The sequence below is a fragment of the Gymnoscopelus braueri genome (genome assembly GCF_963280865.1).
Source record: "Gymnoscopelus braueri genome assembly, chromosome: 17".
NCBI lineage: Eukaryota > Metazoa > Chordata > Actinopteri > Myctophiformes > Myctophidae > Gymnoscopelus > Gymnoscopelus braueri.
Genome location: NC_137617.1, coordinates 43,069,973 through 43,085,269, shown reverse-complemented (window position 1 = coordinate 43,085,269; position 15,297 = coordinate 43,069,973). Strand labels below are relative to the sequence as shown.

Here is a 15,297-nt window from a genome sequence, read left to right as displayed (position 1 = left end):
TGGCTTGCTGTTGTAATATGTGATGATTCTCACCCTTTGCAAGGGGGTTCCTGTGGCTTGGAGGTGAAGGTGACCTCGGGGTCGACGGGGATGAGGTGAATGGGAATGATGCCGCCCAGAACAAAGTCCCCGGCCTTGTGCATTCTGTTGAGATTAAACTGAGCCTGCAGCTCACAAGACGAGGAGGAAGGTGAGGAGGAAGACACAGAAGGAGAGAAGGAAGAGAACAATATCAAGTACGTGTACACGTATGAAAGCATGGGGCGTGTGTCAGGAGAAGCTCTCATGATGACTGTCCTCGTCAGTCTAACCCCCCACCCCCTCCTCCTCTTCCCCAAACCCTTTGTCCAGTTGCTGACATTTTATACGCAGCGCTGCTGTGACACAATGGTGTAAAGTAACTAAGTACACTTACTCAAGTACTGTACTTAAGTACAATTTTTAGGTATTTTTTACTTTACTGGAGTATTTCCAAATGTTCTACTCCACTACATCTCAGAGAAAAATGTTATACTTTTACTCCACTACAATTATTTGAAAACTTTAGTTACGAGTTACTTTGTCGATTTGGATTATTATTATTAGATTATTATTACAAAACATACAGTAACCACTTCAGCCCTATATACATTTTGGCCATTTGAAAATAGCCGATCTACAAGCTCACAATGCGTCGCGATGCGACGCATTGTGAGCTTGTAGATCTGCTATTTTCAAAAGAGCTTTTCTTGAAAACTTGTGAAATGGGACATTATGCATAATGAGTACTTAGTACTTTTGGTACTTTAAGTACATTTTGATACCAATACTTTTGTACTTTTACTAAAGCACTTTTTTTATTCCGAACTTGTAACAGAGTATTTCTACATCGCAGTATTGATACTTTTACTTAAGTAAAACATTTGAGTACTGTTTCCACCACTGCTGTGGCATCATCCCCTGTGCCACCTTGTTGTGGCGTTACGTAATCTGTCACGCCATGCACCCATCTGGGCAGAGGCAGATGTATCGGGGCAGGGCTTGGCATACATTCATAATCCTTTCATATGAAAATAAATAATGTTGGGTGTGTACACTGTGATGTGTCAATTGCACTATCCAGGGTTAACCCATTAAGACCTGAGGCCGCTTCTAAACATTTTTTAAATCCTAACAGTTTTTCGGAAAGAAATAAATAAATCATTTTCACGATTTTTCAAAAATAGCAGATCTACAAGCTCATAGAGCGGCACTCGGTGCCGCGCTATGAGCTTGTAGATCTGCTATTTTTGAATAGCCAAAGAAATCTAAAATGCGTTCCAGGTCTTAATGGAACGACAGTAGTTAACCAATGGTTAACTACTGTCTGGGTTGTACAGGTTCTATTTACAGTACCCATGTTGTTTTTTGGGTATTTTAATTGTCTAACACGTTGAAATTGTATAAACTAGGATAGGTGCCCGTCTGCCCTTTGACCCTTCGGGCACCGGCCAACTCGGGATCCACACAAGTTGGGAATTCCTGCCCCACCCGCTTATGCAATACCCGTTGTCCTTGTTGTCAGAGTGTGTGTGTGTGTGTGTGTGTGTGTGTGTGTGTGTGTGTGTGTGTGTGTGTGTGTGTGTGTGTGTGTGTGTGTGTGTGTGTGTGTGTGTGTGTGTGTGTGTGTGTGTGTGTGTGTGTGTGTGTGTGTGTGTGACTGTGTGTGTGTCCTCAAGTAGTTGTTCGAGGCCCATGATGCAACAGACCTGAAGATGGATCTGGATGCACCACCAGATCCAGTTGGATCTGAGAAGGAAAACATGAAAGAGCAGACGATTTGGACAGTGTTTTCCGGGACGGGCGCCAAATATCACAGGGGGTTGTGCACTGCATGGGAGGCCTTGTCTGTTTGGTAATAGTCCAAATGAAACATGTTGCATGTACCAATTTGCTTTCATCCACTTTCTTACTTGGCATCCATTTTTGGGCATGCCATCAGATACCATACCATAGTCAAGAAGATTCAACTTTTCAAGTTTTAAAATTAGTGAAAATAGCCAATCTACAATCACACAACGCGTCACTGTACGAGAACTGTAGTGTGTGCGTGGCGTGCACATATGTTGTTGGGGGCTCAACTTTTGTCAAATGAGGTAGTAGATCTTGTAGATCTGCTATTTTCATTGGAAACACTTCGGTTAACTCAAAAGTGCACTTAAGTGCAGTGCTTGAGTAAATGTACTAAGTTACTTTTCACCACTGCATGGCTGAGGTGTGGAGGAAAACAAGGATGAAGCCTAAGGCGTCTGCGGCTCACCAGTGAGCTCCGCTCCCATGTGACAGTCCCTTAGCTGTGCTGTCACCATGACTGGGAGCCCCACAGACACACGAACATGTTGTTTTTAATTAAACCCAGGCCTATGAGACACATCAACAGGTTAAAGGAAATTAAATGCCACTAGATTTAACAAATAAAACTATGCAATAACACCAATTAAATATCACATGGATCAGTGCCTTGGTAAATCAGCCACAATAGTTTTCTTTGCTGAGATTTTCAAAAGTGCAAGTTTACCAGTACTACCCTTATGCAGATGACCAATTCGGAATCGGAATCAGATTCTTGTAACTTGTAATATAACCATATTAAAACATTATGCCAAAAATAATTAATTGCTAATTCACAGTGATTAAAATCATTCATTGTCGATTCACAGTGAATATGTGTTTTATACAGTAGGCTAACACACATTTATGTGTTTTCATATACACAATAATTAGTCATTTGTTAGTAGCCTAATGTATGGTCTCAGTCCAATACATTTTCAGGTGGCATTTAAAGGAATAATTACGTACTTATATCATATCACCAGATAATAGACTATCCAATTAGTCGAACACTCAATTCAATAAATAATTTCAGTAGAAGCCGAGTGCAGTTTTAAAGATTTACTGAATCAAAGTGTGAAACATACAATATAAATACAACCAAGAGGTGAGGAAGAGCCTCCCTGGCTCAAAACGCACCAATAAAGAAAAAGAGCAGCATTCTGGTGTGTGGAAAATGTATTGTTATTTCATTCAGCTTTCTCTAACCCATTAAAACTGGGAAAGCATCTGTGTCATTTTAGACTTTAACCATTATTTTATACTTTGGCTATTCAAAAATAGCAGATATACAAGCTCACGTATGTATATCTGGGCGTGGCACGAAGCACGTCGTTTCATGCCAATCTTGCTGAGGGAACATATGGGGCCTAATTTGGATGACTTTTTGTTGTTGTTAATTGTTGTTAGGGATTGAGGGAACATAGGGCTGAATGGACATGCGGTACCTGTATAGGCCCTTTCCTTCTGCATGAGTGTCACCAGTAACCTACATCTATTAATATGTTGATATGTTGCTGCCTCTCCCGAAAATATCGCACACACATCAAGGTTCAAGGTGTCACGGACAGTGAAATTCCTCAACAGTCTGGATAAAATAAATACATGTAAATAAAATGAGAAGGATGTCAATAGCAGTGCAACAAAATGGCATTCAAAATTCAAGAGATTATGTACTGTGAAAAACATAGGTTGAGCTGCTCCATAATACACAGTCAAACTAAACTGTATAATTAACAGTACTAAAGTAATGACTGCCCTAAAAGCTATTTCTAAAATATGCAAAAACAGTAAAACAAATAAATAAAAATCATACAAGGCCATAATACAATCATCATTGCATCATCATCAAATAGCAAAAATAAAAAAGCATCTGTAGGCTACAACTGTAACATCTGCAGGACTTTATAGTTGCTTTTCCTACAGGATTGGTTCCAAAATATGATGGAAGAAATTAAATATGATTTTTGTTGGCTTTTACTTTTTGACAAACATGAGTGAATGTTACTGTTCATGTGTCATATTTATAAAGCAGTGGTAGAATTGCCTGGATGTAAATAATGTTGTTTCATTTCGTGTATTTGGTTTGAAAACTGTCTTCAGTGAGTTACACTCATAGACAGTGGTGTAAAGTTACTCAGTACATTTACTCAAGTACTGTACTTCAGTACAATTTTGAGGTATTTTTTTTTATTTACTGAAGTATTTCCAATTTTCAGTACTTTTACTTCTACTCCACTACATCTCAAAGGAACATATTGTACTTTTTACTCCACTACAAGTATTTAAAAACTTTAGTTACTTTCTAGATTTTTATTATTATTGCAAAACCACTTCAGTACATACCTATATACTTTGGCAATGAAAATAGCAGATCTACAAGCTCACAACTCGTCAGATTTTTATACATTTGATTGAAAACGTGTGAAATGCAACCTTCTGCGATGAGCACTTTTACTTTTGTACTTAAAGTACACTTTGTCTTTGATTCCAATACTTTTGTACTTTTACTCAAGTACATTTTGAATTCTGGACTTTTACTTGTAACAGAGTAATTCTACATTGCAATATTGATACTTTCCCCACCACTGCTCATAGAGTTGATTCCAGGGACTCTCTGGGTTCCTTCAGGAGGGGTCTAAATTGACCCTTACAAGTTTGTAACTCTGACAGTACACAAATGGAACCGGTCCATTTGTACACTGTCAGAGTTAAGGGGAGACCTTGACATTTTTAAGTTTGAGAACCATTGGTATATTATGGGTTGTTACCTAGCCATGGTTCACATGACGCTCGTCTGTCACAAGCGTCATTGAACCACTTGTTCCTGGTTTGAGAATATTTTACATTTACAACCGGTACATCTACATAAATGTTCAAATTCCAAATGTAAAGTGCTTACCCCCAAGCCACTGATGTAACACGTTAAAGCGGCATGGTTTGAAGTACCAGTATCTTCCGCATTGTTCAATAAAAAGCATTTTTACCCGATGTACTGCCATTTTCATTTTCTTATTCACTGTAACGGAGTGCAATACACCTTCCAACCAATAGGGGCACATCGTTGAAAGCATGGAGAGAATTCGGAGGCAATGGCCCCCGATCGGATTAAAATGTTTTTTATTGAACAATACAGAAAATACAGGTACTTAGACTAAGCCGCTTTAACCTGTTACATCAATGGCTTGAGGATAAGCGCTTTATATTTGAAATGTGAACGTTTATGTAGATGTAGCAGTTGTAAATGTAAAATATTCTCAAACCAGGCAGGAACATGTTTCAGGGCTTGGTTGTTACCATCCTCCTCCAGCAGGTGGCGGAAGGCAACCATAGTCCCGCGTCCACCAAGCCCTGGTTCCTTTATTGCGCATGCGCGACACACACTGACCCGGAAGTGTGTCGTGGTGTTGTCATTCTGTTAGAGAGGATCAAAGATCTCACACACTTCTCTCAGTGTAACACAAACAATGTCTCATAAACGAGTTAAAACGTTTCAAATAGAGGCCGTCAGGTTGACGGTAAATGAACAGCTGACGTCGGTAGGAGAGGAGATATTAGAGGAGATAATGAGCGTCTGGGAGAAACAAAGTCGAGAAGATTTGAACGTTGTCAGAGTGTTTGTGTTGCAGCGCCTCACCGTGGCCGCAGAGCTCATCTGCAGCCTGTTCCAGAGAGAGATGGAAGAACTACACACACACCTACAGCAACACGTTAAACTACTACACACTGCAGGTAACTACACACACACACACACACACACACACACACACACACACACACACACACACACCTACAGAAACAACACGTTAAAGTACTACACACTGCAGGTAACTACACACACACACACACCTACAGCAACACGTTAAACTACTACACACTGCAGGTAACTACACACACACCTACAGCAACAACACGTTAAACTACTACACACTGCAGGTAACTACACACACACACACACACACACACACACACACACACACACACACACACACACACACACACACACACACACACACACACACACAGCAGCAGCAACACATTAAAGTACTACACACTGCAAGTAACCCCACACACACTCACAGAAACAACACACAAACTACACACTGCTTAGTAGTGTATATTCGTCTGTCATTAATGTTTCGATGAATTGAGTACAAAGGACCCCAATGGAAACAAGCCATAGAATTTCTTGGGTTTAAAATCCTCTTAGCAGACCTTGAATTGATTGAAAGAAATACTTTATTTAAAAAGACATGGAAAAGTACATGGAAGTACAGTTCACACTACAAGGTCCACTAAACTGGATCGCCCATAAAAGCACGATGGCTTATGAACTGTACTTTCCTGTGCTTTTTTTTGCAAACTGCTAATAAAATATTCAATCAATCAAGGTTGGTTCAACACACTGTATAGCAACTAAGTCATCACTTTTGTTAGTAGTAAAAGTGATGACTGCATATGAGGTCATCATGTCAGGAATATGTTATAAAGGAGGTTACAGTGCTGTGTTCATGATGCACCCCATTGGATTATAACGTTTATTTAACTTAAACCAGTGGTTCTTTGTGATTGAATACTTTATTAGCAGTTTGCAATTAGTACGGTTTACAATGATTGTTAACACAAAAAGCCCTATAGGGGCTCGTTTCCATTGTGGTCCTGTGTATAGAATAGATATATTTCAAGGTCCTGCTCATAGTTGCCACTACACTCATTCGAACACCAGTGACCATAACATAACAGGACAAAAATCAGGACTAAATTGCAATCAAGTTTATTCTACATTCAGATAAACATGTTCAAAGATCTTTATAGAAAGCAACACGAATATTTAATGTGCCAGGAGGGTAGAAACAAGAAATTAACCCAAAACAAAGACCTAAATAAATGTCCTAAACAAACAAAGGAGTAATAGGCTGGCCGAACTCAAAAATGGGGAGTCTGTAGTCTGGCTCATAGCACGGCACTGAGTGCCGTGCTATGAGCTTGTAGATCTGCTATTTTTGAATAGCCAATGTATAAAAGGTTAAACTGGTTAAAATTGTTGTGATGCTATAACGGTAACACATTTTGCCTGGGGACCCCCTGGAACCCCCCCCCCCCCCCCCCCCCAAGGACCCCTGGGACCCCACTTTGAGAACCAATGCTCCACAGCAGGTCTACTTCACAACCCAGCGCCCACAAAAGAAAATAGGAGAGGCAGCGTATTTCTTTCTATGCACCAACATTGTGGAACATACTTCCTGGGGAAGTTACAGAGGCTAACTCAACTCCACAAAACATTTTTAAACATAAGAAAAGTAGGCGAATCAATCAATCTTATTGAACTGGAAAACTCTTTTATTTTGGTCTGTGCCGATGTTAACTCCTCTCTCCTCCTGTAGATGTCCCCCTGCTCCCTGTGTGTAAGGAGCAGCTCCTCCAGGAGGAACAGCAGGAGGAGAGGAGCCCCAGTCCGGTGGTCCAGGAGGAGGAACTAGAGGCAGGAACACATCAAGGTATAAGGCAATTGGTTGGCCATCAATCTTAAGAATTAGATGTATTTGTCTTCATATGGATAATTGTAGTACATCAGCATTATTCAGGCTGCATGACAGGCTATAGTAAAGCCTGTACTTTAAAATATGACCTTGGTTCTCCAATAAGTTGCAAGTTTTACGTATTATTAGTGAACACAAGTCTTATTTTGAAGTTTAACACTGGGGTGGGAAGACACTGTGGTCCCTCCTCCTCCACAATCTTCACAGAAATGTATTTAATTTCTCCCTCCATTGCAGTAGTGCGAGTGTTGAATCTATTTATCTCATAACCCATTCATTAAAGGAGAGATCCGCCCATTTTAAGTGTTATCTTTGATGTGTCGCTAATCACTCACCATCATTGAAAGAAACGTTGAGTTATTTCAGAGAGTCCCGTGTCGTGCAATCTATCGACCCCCTCCGTTGGCATAATGGGAGCCTGTGTAAGAGTGAAAATCGTCTATTATAACCGATGCAAAGTTAGTATTTTCTCTACTGCTGCTCATTTTGGAGTTTCGAGATGATGCTGGTTGCTTACTTCTTCCACAGACGCCAGGTTCTGTGGAAGAAGTAAGCAACCAGCGTCGTCTAGTTCTGCACGAACGATAACTCGTGCGCGACTTTCAGTGCATGTTTGAGTATCATGAGACTCCACAATGAGCAGTAGTAGAGAAAAAACTAACTTTGCATCGGTTATAATAGACGAATTTCACTCTTGCACGGGCTCCCATTATGCCACGGAGGGGGTCGCCAGACTGCATGACATGGGACTCTCTGGAATAACTCAACGTCCATTTCAATGATGGTGAGTGATTAGCGACACATCAAAGATAACACTTAAAATGTCCGGATCTCTCCTTTAAGACCTGGAACGCATCTGTGTCACTTTTTGATTTGAGCTAAAAAGCATTATTTTACACTTTGGCTATTCAAAAATAGCCGATCTACAAGCTCATAGCGCGGCACCGAGTGCCGCACTACGAGCTTGTAGATCTGCTATTTTTGAAAAAATCGTGAAAATGTGTGCAAATCTTTGAATACATACATTTTTAAAGCGAACATTTTTAACTCAAATCTTTGCTTCTGGGGGGTCCCTGGAACAATATATTTTGAGATGGGGGTCCGCGGCCAAATGCATATAATTTTGGGGGTCCTTGACATGAAAAAGTTTGAGAACCCCTGATATAGCAACATATGTTTTTCAGAAAACTGTTTAGGATTTAGAAGACATTTTTATAGAATCGGCTTCAGGTCTTAATGGGTTAAAGCCATGCTGACAGATATATTTTGACAGACATACAAACAAACGAATTAAAAAAGTCTCAAAGTGGGGACCAGGGAGGGACCCCAAGGGGTCCTTGAGGGGGTTTCCAGGGCGTCCCCAATAAATGATAGAAAATAAGGCCCCGTTTTAGACTGCCGTCAAATCCTATTTATTTTTCAAATCCGATCTTTAGGCCCGACTGTTCACACTGCATTTTGCAAGTGATTACATCGGATCTGTCACAGATCTGTGTGTTCAGACTGATCTAAACCACGTCAACCCAAAGCCGCCCTGCGTCGACATACAGTATATCTGCTTTGGTTGCCGAGGTGACGACGTAGCAGTCATGGCGTCGTGACTTTTATCTCTTTACGTGTGTTCTTCAAATTCTTTCTTTTCCTTTGACACTGCAGATAGGACCTCGTGAACCCATTTTCTGCCATGCCGTGAGATATGTCTTCATATATTTGCCTTGTTCCTGTACATTCCTACAAGTGTTCGCTTGTACTGAGGCATCCCCCCAAAGTGCAAGACATTGAATATCTCTATCTGTCCACTGAATGCTGCTCGCCATTTCTTCTGTAAAACCTATGCTGCACTATTGTTTTGTTTTCATTACACCCCTTGCGCTCTCGTAAATCTAAATTCTCGGGCTCTGTGACGACTTCAGTGGCGCTCGGGTCACGCTGCAAGTGACGTTTTGGACAGTTATGTGACTTGGGTGGTTAGAGCAGGTTACTGCGTTCAGACTGAGACGCATCTTTAGAAATCAGATTTCAATCAGATTTGAAACCACCTCTGAATGTGACTCGAGTCAGATTTGTAAAAAAAATCCCAAATTCCATTTGACCGGTTCAGACTTCATAAATCTAGATATGGCATAGATCTTATTTAGGCTGGATTTGGCTGCCAGTCTAAACAGGGCCTAAATGACCCTTTACAGGTCTGTAAGAGTTTACAAAGGAACCAAATGGACCCTTATGGGTCCATTTGGTTCTATTTGTATGCTCTCGGAGTTACGAGGGCCAGGGCCTAATACATAACAAACTGAGGGTCCATGAGAATCACTGTGTAAAACACATATTTTTGCAATTTGCAAGAGAATATTTGGTTCTTAAACAAAAAAAGTGCATCTATATCTTAGCTGGTTGCTGTTTCCTTGTCTACGGTGCTGATACAATAATATCTGGAAGATATCGACTGAATACAAAATGCCTCATGACATACATACAGTTTGTCCCCTTTGAAAACATGCAAGGAGGAATCCTGATAAGGCCATTACACACACTGCCTGCGAAAGGCGTGTCAAAGCGGCCGGCCCCATTATTGTCAATGTACCTACCCCGCTCTGGCGTTCCATTGGTTCTCAAAGTGGGGTCCGGGGACCCCCAGGGGTCCTTTGGGGGGTTCTAGGGGGTCCCCAGCAAAATGCGTTACTATAGCATCACACTAATTTTAACCTATTATACTTTGGCTATTCAAAAATAGCAGATCTATAAGTCATAGCGTGGCACCAAGTGCCACACTATGAGCTTGTAGATCTGCTATTTTTGAAAAATAGTGAACATTTGTGCAGATCTTTATATTTTTAAGCGAACGTTTGTAACCCAAATCTTTGCATCTGGGGGTCCCTGGAACAAAAATATTTCAGATGGGGGTGTATTTGGGTGGCGGCCAAATACATATAATTTTGGGGTCCTTGACATGAAAACGTTTGAGAACCACTGCAATACGCCACTGTTCTATTTCCAGGCGTCACCGCATGGTGACAAATGATATGTGTGTATTCTCGATTGGTGCTCTCCCTCATCAACTCTCTCCTCTGCAGCTGTGCCTAACCACAAAGCATGTTCACAGAGCAGAGGTCAACCTGTCAGGTTATCTTTGCTCCTCACAGAGCAGAGGTCAACCTCTGCTCTGTGAGGAGCAAAACTTTGCTCCTAGGGTGCATACACACAGTTAGGTGTGAAGACAGATGTAGAGATTCTAGTATAAAAGTTAATAACTTTAGACAAAGCCTTTCTCATGTCCCAGGAGCAAATATAAATGACAAAAACATTATTAGCAAGTTGGCAATTTGGCAAAAAAAAATCTTCCAAAAAAATATTATCTTAACCTAAAATGTTACGGAGGGACTAGTGGAGAAGAGATGCAGTAGAACTAAAAGACAAGTCATTTTATGTTTGGTTGCACTCTGAAAATAGCAGATCTACAAGCTCACAACGTGTGACGCGTTGTGAGCTTGTAGATCGGCTATTTTTCAGCATGCAACCAAGTGTAAAATCAGTCATTATGACGCCATCAAGGCCTACAGTACCAAAATACATTTTTGTCAACAAAATCAACTTTAGATTTAGTCGACTAAAACTAAACAAAAACTTTTAGCGTTAGGGTTAACTTAATCAAAATTAACACTGGTTTCATGCTTGTTTTTTTCTGGAGCATCACAGGAGCAGTGCCACGTTGCCAAATAAAAACGTATCTCAATGAGTGTTCTGACTTAACCACCATGTTATCTTTCTCCTCCCAGACTTCCACTACCTTTGTGAAGAGATGTCCCCTGAACAGCAGGAGAGGAGCCCCAGTCCGGTCCGGGAGGAACCAGACTCTCCACAGATTAAAGAGGAACAGGTGGAGCTACTTGTCAGACCAGAGGAGGCTCATGGGTCTGCGTTGACGTCACCAACGGTGAAAAGTGAAGATGAAGACGACGAAAATAAAGAGGAAGACCCTCCGGCCGGCACCTCAGCTGAGCACATGAAAACACAAGCCTACATAAAGTACTGGGGAGGTTCACAACCAACTGGAGATGATGAGGACAGTGATGATGAGTGGGAGGAGACTAGGGAAGCTCAGTCGGTCGACCAGGACCTGGAATCATCCAAACAAACGCCACCCAAGACTCATACAGGGGAAAAACCCTTTAGTTGTGAGATTTGTGGCAAAGGCTGTAATTACAGGTGTGAGCTGAAAAAACACATGAGCACCCACACAGGGGAAAAACCCTTTAATTGCACTATCTGTGGCAAAGGTTGTAACTACATGTGTGATTTGAAAAAGCACATGAGGACTCATACAGGAGAAAAGGCCTTTATTTGTACAGTTTGTGGCAAAGGCTGTAGTTATATGTGTGACCTAAAAAATCACATGAGGACTCATACAGGGGAAAAACCCTTTAGTTGTACAGTCTGCGGCAATAGCTTTAGTGTAAAAACTAATCTGAGTCAGCATATGAGGATTCATACGGGTGAAAAAACCTTCTCTTGTTCGATTTGTTCCAAAGTTTTTGTGCAAATGTCTAATCTGAAAAGACACATGAGGACTCATACAGGGGAAAAAACCTTTAGTTGTACAGACCCTTTAGTTTACAGTTTATGGCAACAGCTTTAGTGTAATAACAAATCTTATAGTTAGCCTGGCATTGGCCAGACTGATAACGTGGATTCACTCTCACGTTCCTCCCCGGTATCAGTCTCCGTGAGAGTGAATCCACTTTATCAGTCTGGCCAATGCCAGGCTACCATATAGTCACAGTCGGGTGGAAACAGAAACTGTAATTTTTCAGGAAATGGAAAAAAAACTATCCTGTGATTCTGATTTGAATGTCAGTTATTGGTAATACTTTTCATTGGTTAAACATTAACAGACAAATGACTCTGTTATCTGCATTGTAGCTTGTAGAAGGCTATTTTTTTTCTTCTGCACGAACAAGTATGGAATAGGATATTAATTTATGAAAAAGCACTAAAGCATGAAATAGGAGATGCAAGGTTTCTGCCCGTCAGCGACGATATGAGGATTCATGCAGGTAAAACAAACATTTATTTTTTGTAGTTTGTGGCAATTTTTTTGTTCAACGTTTTGCTAAAATCCAAGTTCTGGAAAATCACGTGAGGAACATTAATTATAATGCAGTACGACCGATAACAAGATACAGATACTAAATCAGAGAAATCTGAAACGTGTGACGAGTTCAACAGGTTAAACCAGTTTGCAATTACTTGTTGATCAAGTATTATAGATTATATTCACAACGAGGAGAAGGTCCTCACCAGTTATTATAGTTTATTAGTATAGTATGTCGTTTTTTTCAGTTTGGTGTTTGATTTCTGTGTAGTTTTACGGGTGCATAAGTAGTTTTTGTTTAAAGGACCATTTTCAACCTATCTTCATATAATAGGTCCTGACTAATGCTCATGATAGAATGGTACAATTTTTGTGTACTTGGTCTCAAGTACCTCATAGGAGGACTGCGGACAGTTCAGAAACCTGTCTCTACCAGTGACATCATCGATGGGGAATCCAAGCTAATAGAAAGGCTTGGTATTCCTGGAAAGTTGCAATGCAATGATAGAAGCCATTGTTCTCGCGTTAATACAAATCTAATTTAAAAAATTGAAATCTTGTTGGGAAAAAAAATTCCTTCCTAATGATGATGTCACTGGTAGACGGGTTTCTGGATATTTTGTTTTTCTTTTCTTGGACCAAGCCAACTGCTTTGCCCAAGGGCGTTACAGATGATTTATCAGAAATGTACGTTCCTTTTTTATTTGCCTTTCCCACTCCCCACAAAGTTGCTGATTCATATTTTCTTTTATATAGAATTTTTTTTTACCATTTTATCATGAGCATTAGTGAGGACCTATTATATGAAGATAGTTTGAAAATGGGTGAAAACTGGTGGTCTTGAATAAATCTACTGCCCTGTTTTATTCATTGGTCTTGTTATTTTTTGAGAGAATGGAAACTTTGACATTTCTTCTGCCAATGGTTTTTCTATGATGACTGTACTCACAATAAAGGTATTCATCTTCCTGTTGTCCCTGTTTTGTATTCATTGGTGTTATGTTCATATTGTAATAATTATGACTATCAATCATATTTGCTCTATTACAATAATGTTTTCTATTATAATGACTATCACGCACAATGGATTGGAAACAATTCATTTAATGGATTGGAAACAATTAATTTAATTAATTGCTGTCATCCATGCAACAGTGGTTCACTTTATAAGCATGGACTGAACTTTCTATCATATTCTCTATTATGGTAGTTTTTCTTATGGTAGTTGTCTCGCTCTTATGGTAGTTGTCTCTATCTTTCTTTCTTATGGTATTTACGGTAGTTGTCTTTCTGGAACTGAAAAAAAAAACTATAATACCCGGGGCATGACTAATTCCTGGAACTGAAAAAAACATAAATACTCGGGGCATGACTAATTCCTGGAACTGAAAAAAACATAAATACTCGGGGCATGACTAATTCCTGGAACTGAAAAAAACATAAATACTCGGGGCATGACTAATTCCTGGAACTGAACAAAAACATTAATACTCGGGGCATGACTAATTCCTGGAACTGAACAAAAACATTAATACTCGGGGCATGACTAATTCCTGGAACTGAAAAAAATGAAAAAACATTAATACTCGGGGCAGTTGTCTCTGTCTTCTCTTATGGTAGTTGTCTCTAGCTTTCTCTCTTATGGTAGTTGTCTCTATCTTTTCTCTCTTTTGGTGGTCTCTCTCTGCCCCTTCCTCGCTTCAGCTCCGCCCCTTCCTCTCCAGCTCTTTAGGTCCTCCCTGCTTGCTCCACCCGCCTTCCTCCCTTTAGCTCTGCCCCTTCCTTGCTTCAGCTCCGCCCCTTCCTCTCCAGCTCCGCCCCTTCCTCTCCAGCTCTTTAGGTCCTCCCTGCTTGCTCCACCCCTCCCTCTCGCTCCGCCCCTTGCTCCATCTGGCGCCGCCCCTTCCGCCCCTTCACCTCTTTAGCTCCTCCTTTCTTTATCCGCCCCTTCCTCTCTTTAGCTCCACCCCCTTCCTCTCTTCGGCTCCACCTCTCTTTAAAGCCACAAAAAAAGAGCAACCATGGTAATTTATTGTAAGTTAATGAATACATTAAATGATTTTTTTCCTTCCCTGGTACTGTACCTTCATAGCCAATAATCCTGCAATTGTGTAACACAATTATTAATTACCAGAAGAGAATACCATTATAAGTCTTAGCTAAGAGTATTGATCAAAACGTATATTCAGTCTGTGTGTAAATTTGCAGTACAACTGTAAGAGTTCTGCTTCGCAGCAGCGTGTACACTAATTGGTCCTGATAATTGACAAAGTCAGACTCCATCTCATCCCTTAGTATTCCTCATTTCTTTGTAACAGGTAAACAGATGCTAGTGTAGATGCTTTCTAGATTTATGTTGATTATTGGTTCACCTATGCTACTATATGTAGGTTATTTAATAGCTGTATGGTATTTTCTTGTCCACAGATGCTATTTAGACAGATGTTGGGTTTATCTGCTATCCTAGTTACTCTGTACTGTCACAGTTAATAGTTTTCTTTGCACTCTATTTACTTGTCCAACTACCCTGTTGACTATAGAGTTCATGCCAAAAGTGATGCCACCAAGAGGGCACAGCAGTAAGCGTCGGTGTCCATGTGCATGTGTGGGCTTGAGGAATTAAGAGCTTCAGAGCCTCCTGCTGCGACTCTGATCCAACAATAACTGTTGTGTTTTCTTGTTGTGTTCCTTGTTTCTTAGTTATATACTTGGTGTTTTACAATACAGTTGTGTTTCTTTACATATTTTAGAAATATATCTTCTTAGTTCTAGTTTTAATTTACACTTGTATACCTTTTGTTTTGTAGTGATGTCTGAGTG

At 40.4% G+C, this 15,297-nt stretch overlaps 1 protein-coding gene across 1 annotated transcript; it reads left to right on the top strand.

Moving 5' to 3' along the window:
- Positions 1-5,315: 5,315 nt before the first annotated feature.
- On the top strand, positions 5,316-13,391 carry LOC308105160 (uncharacterized protein; the record flags this gene model as incomplete). The annotated part of the gene is made up of 3 exons (XM_080455791.1): positions 5,316-5,580; positions 7,233-7,346; positions 11,162-13,391. The coding sequence occupies 3 exons, from the start codon at positions 5,316-5,318 to the stop codon at positions 12,019-12,021; spliced, it is 1,239 nt and encodes a 412-aa protein (XP_080311917.1). The 3' UTR covers positions 12,022-13,391.
- Between the last annotated feature and the right edge of the window lie 1,906 nt (positions 13,392-15,297).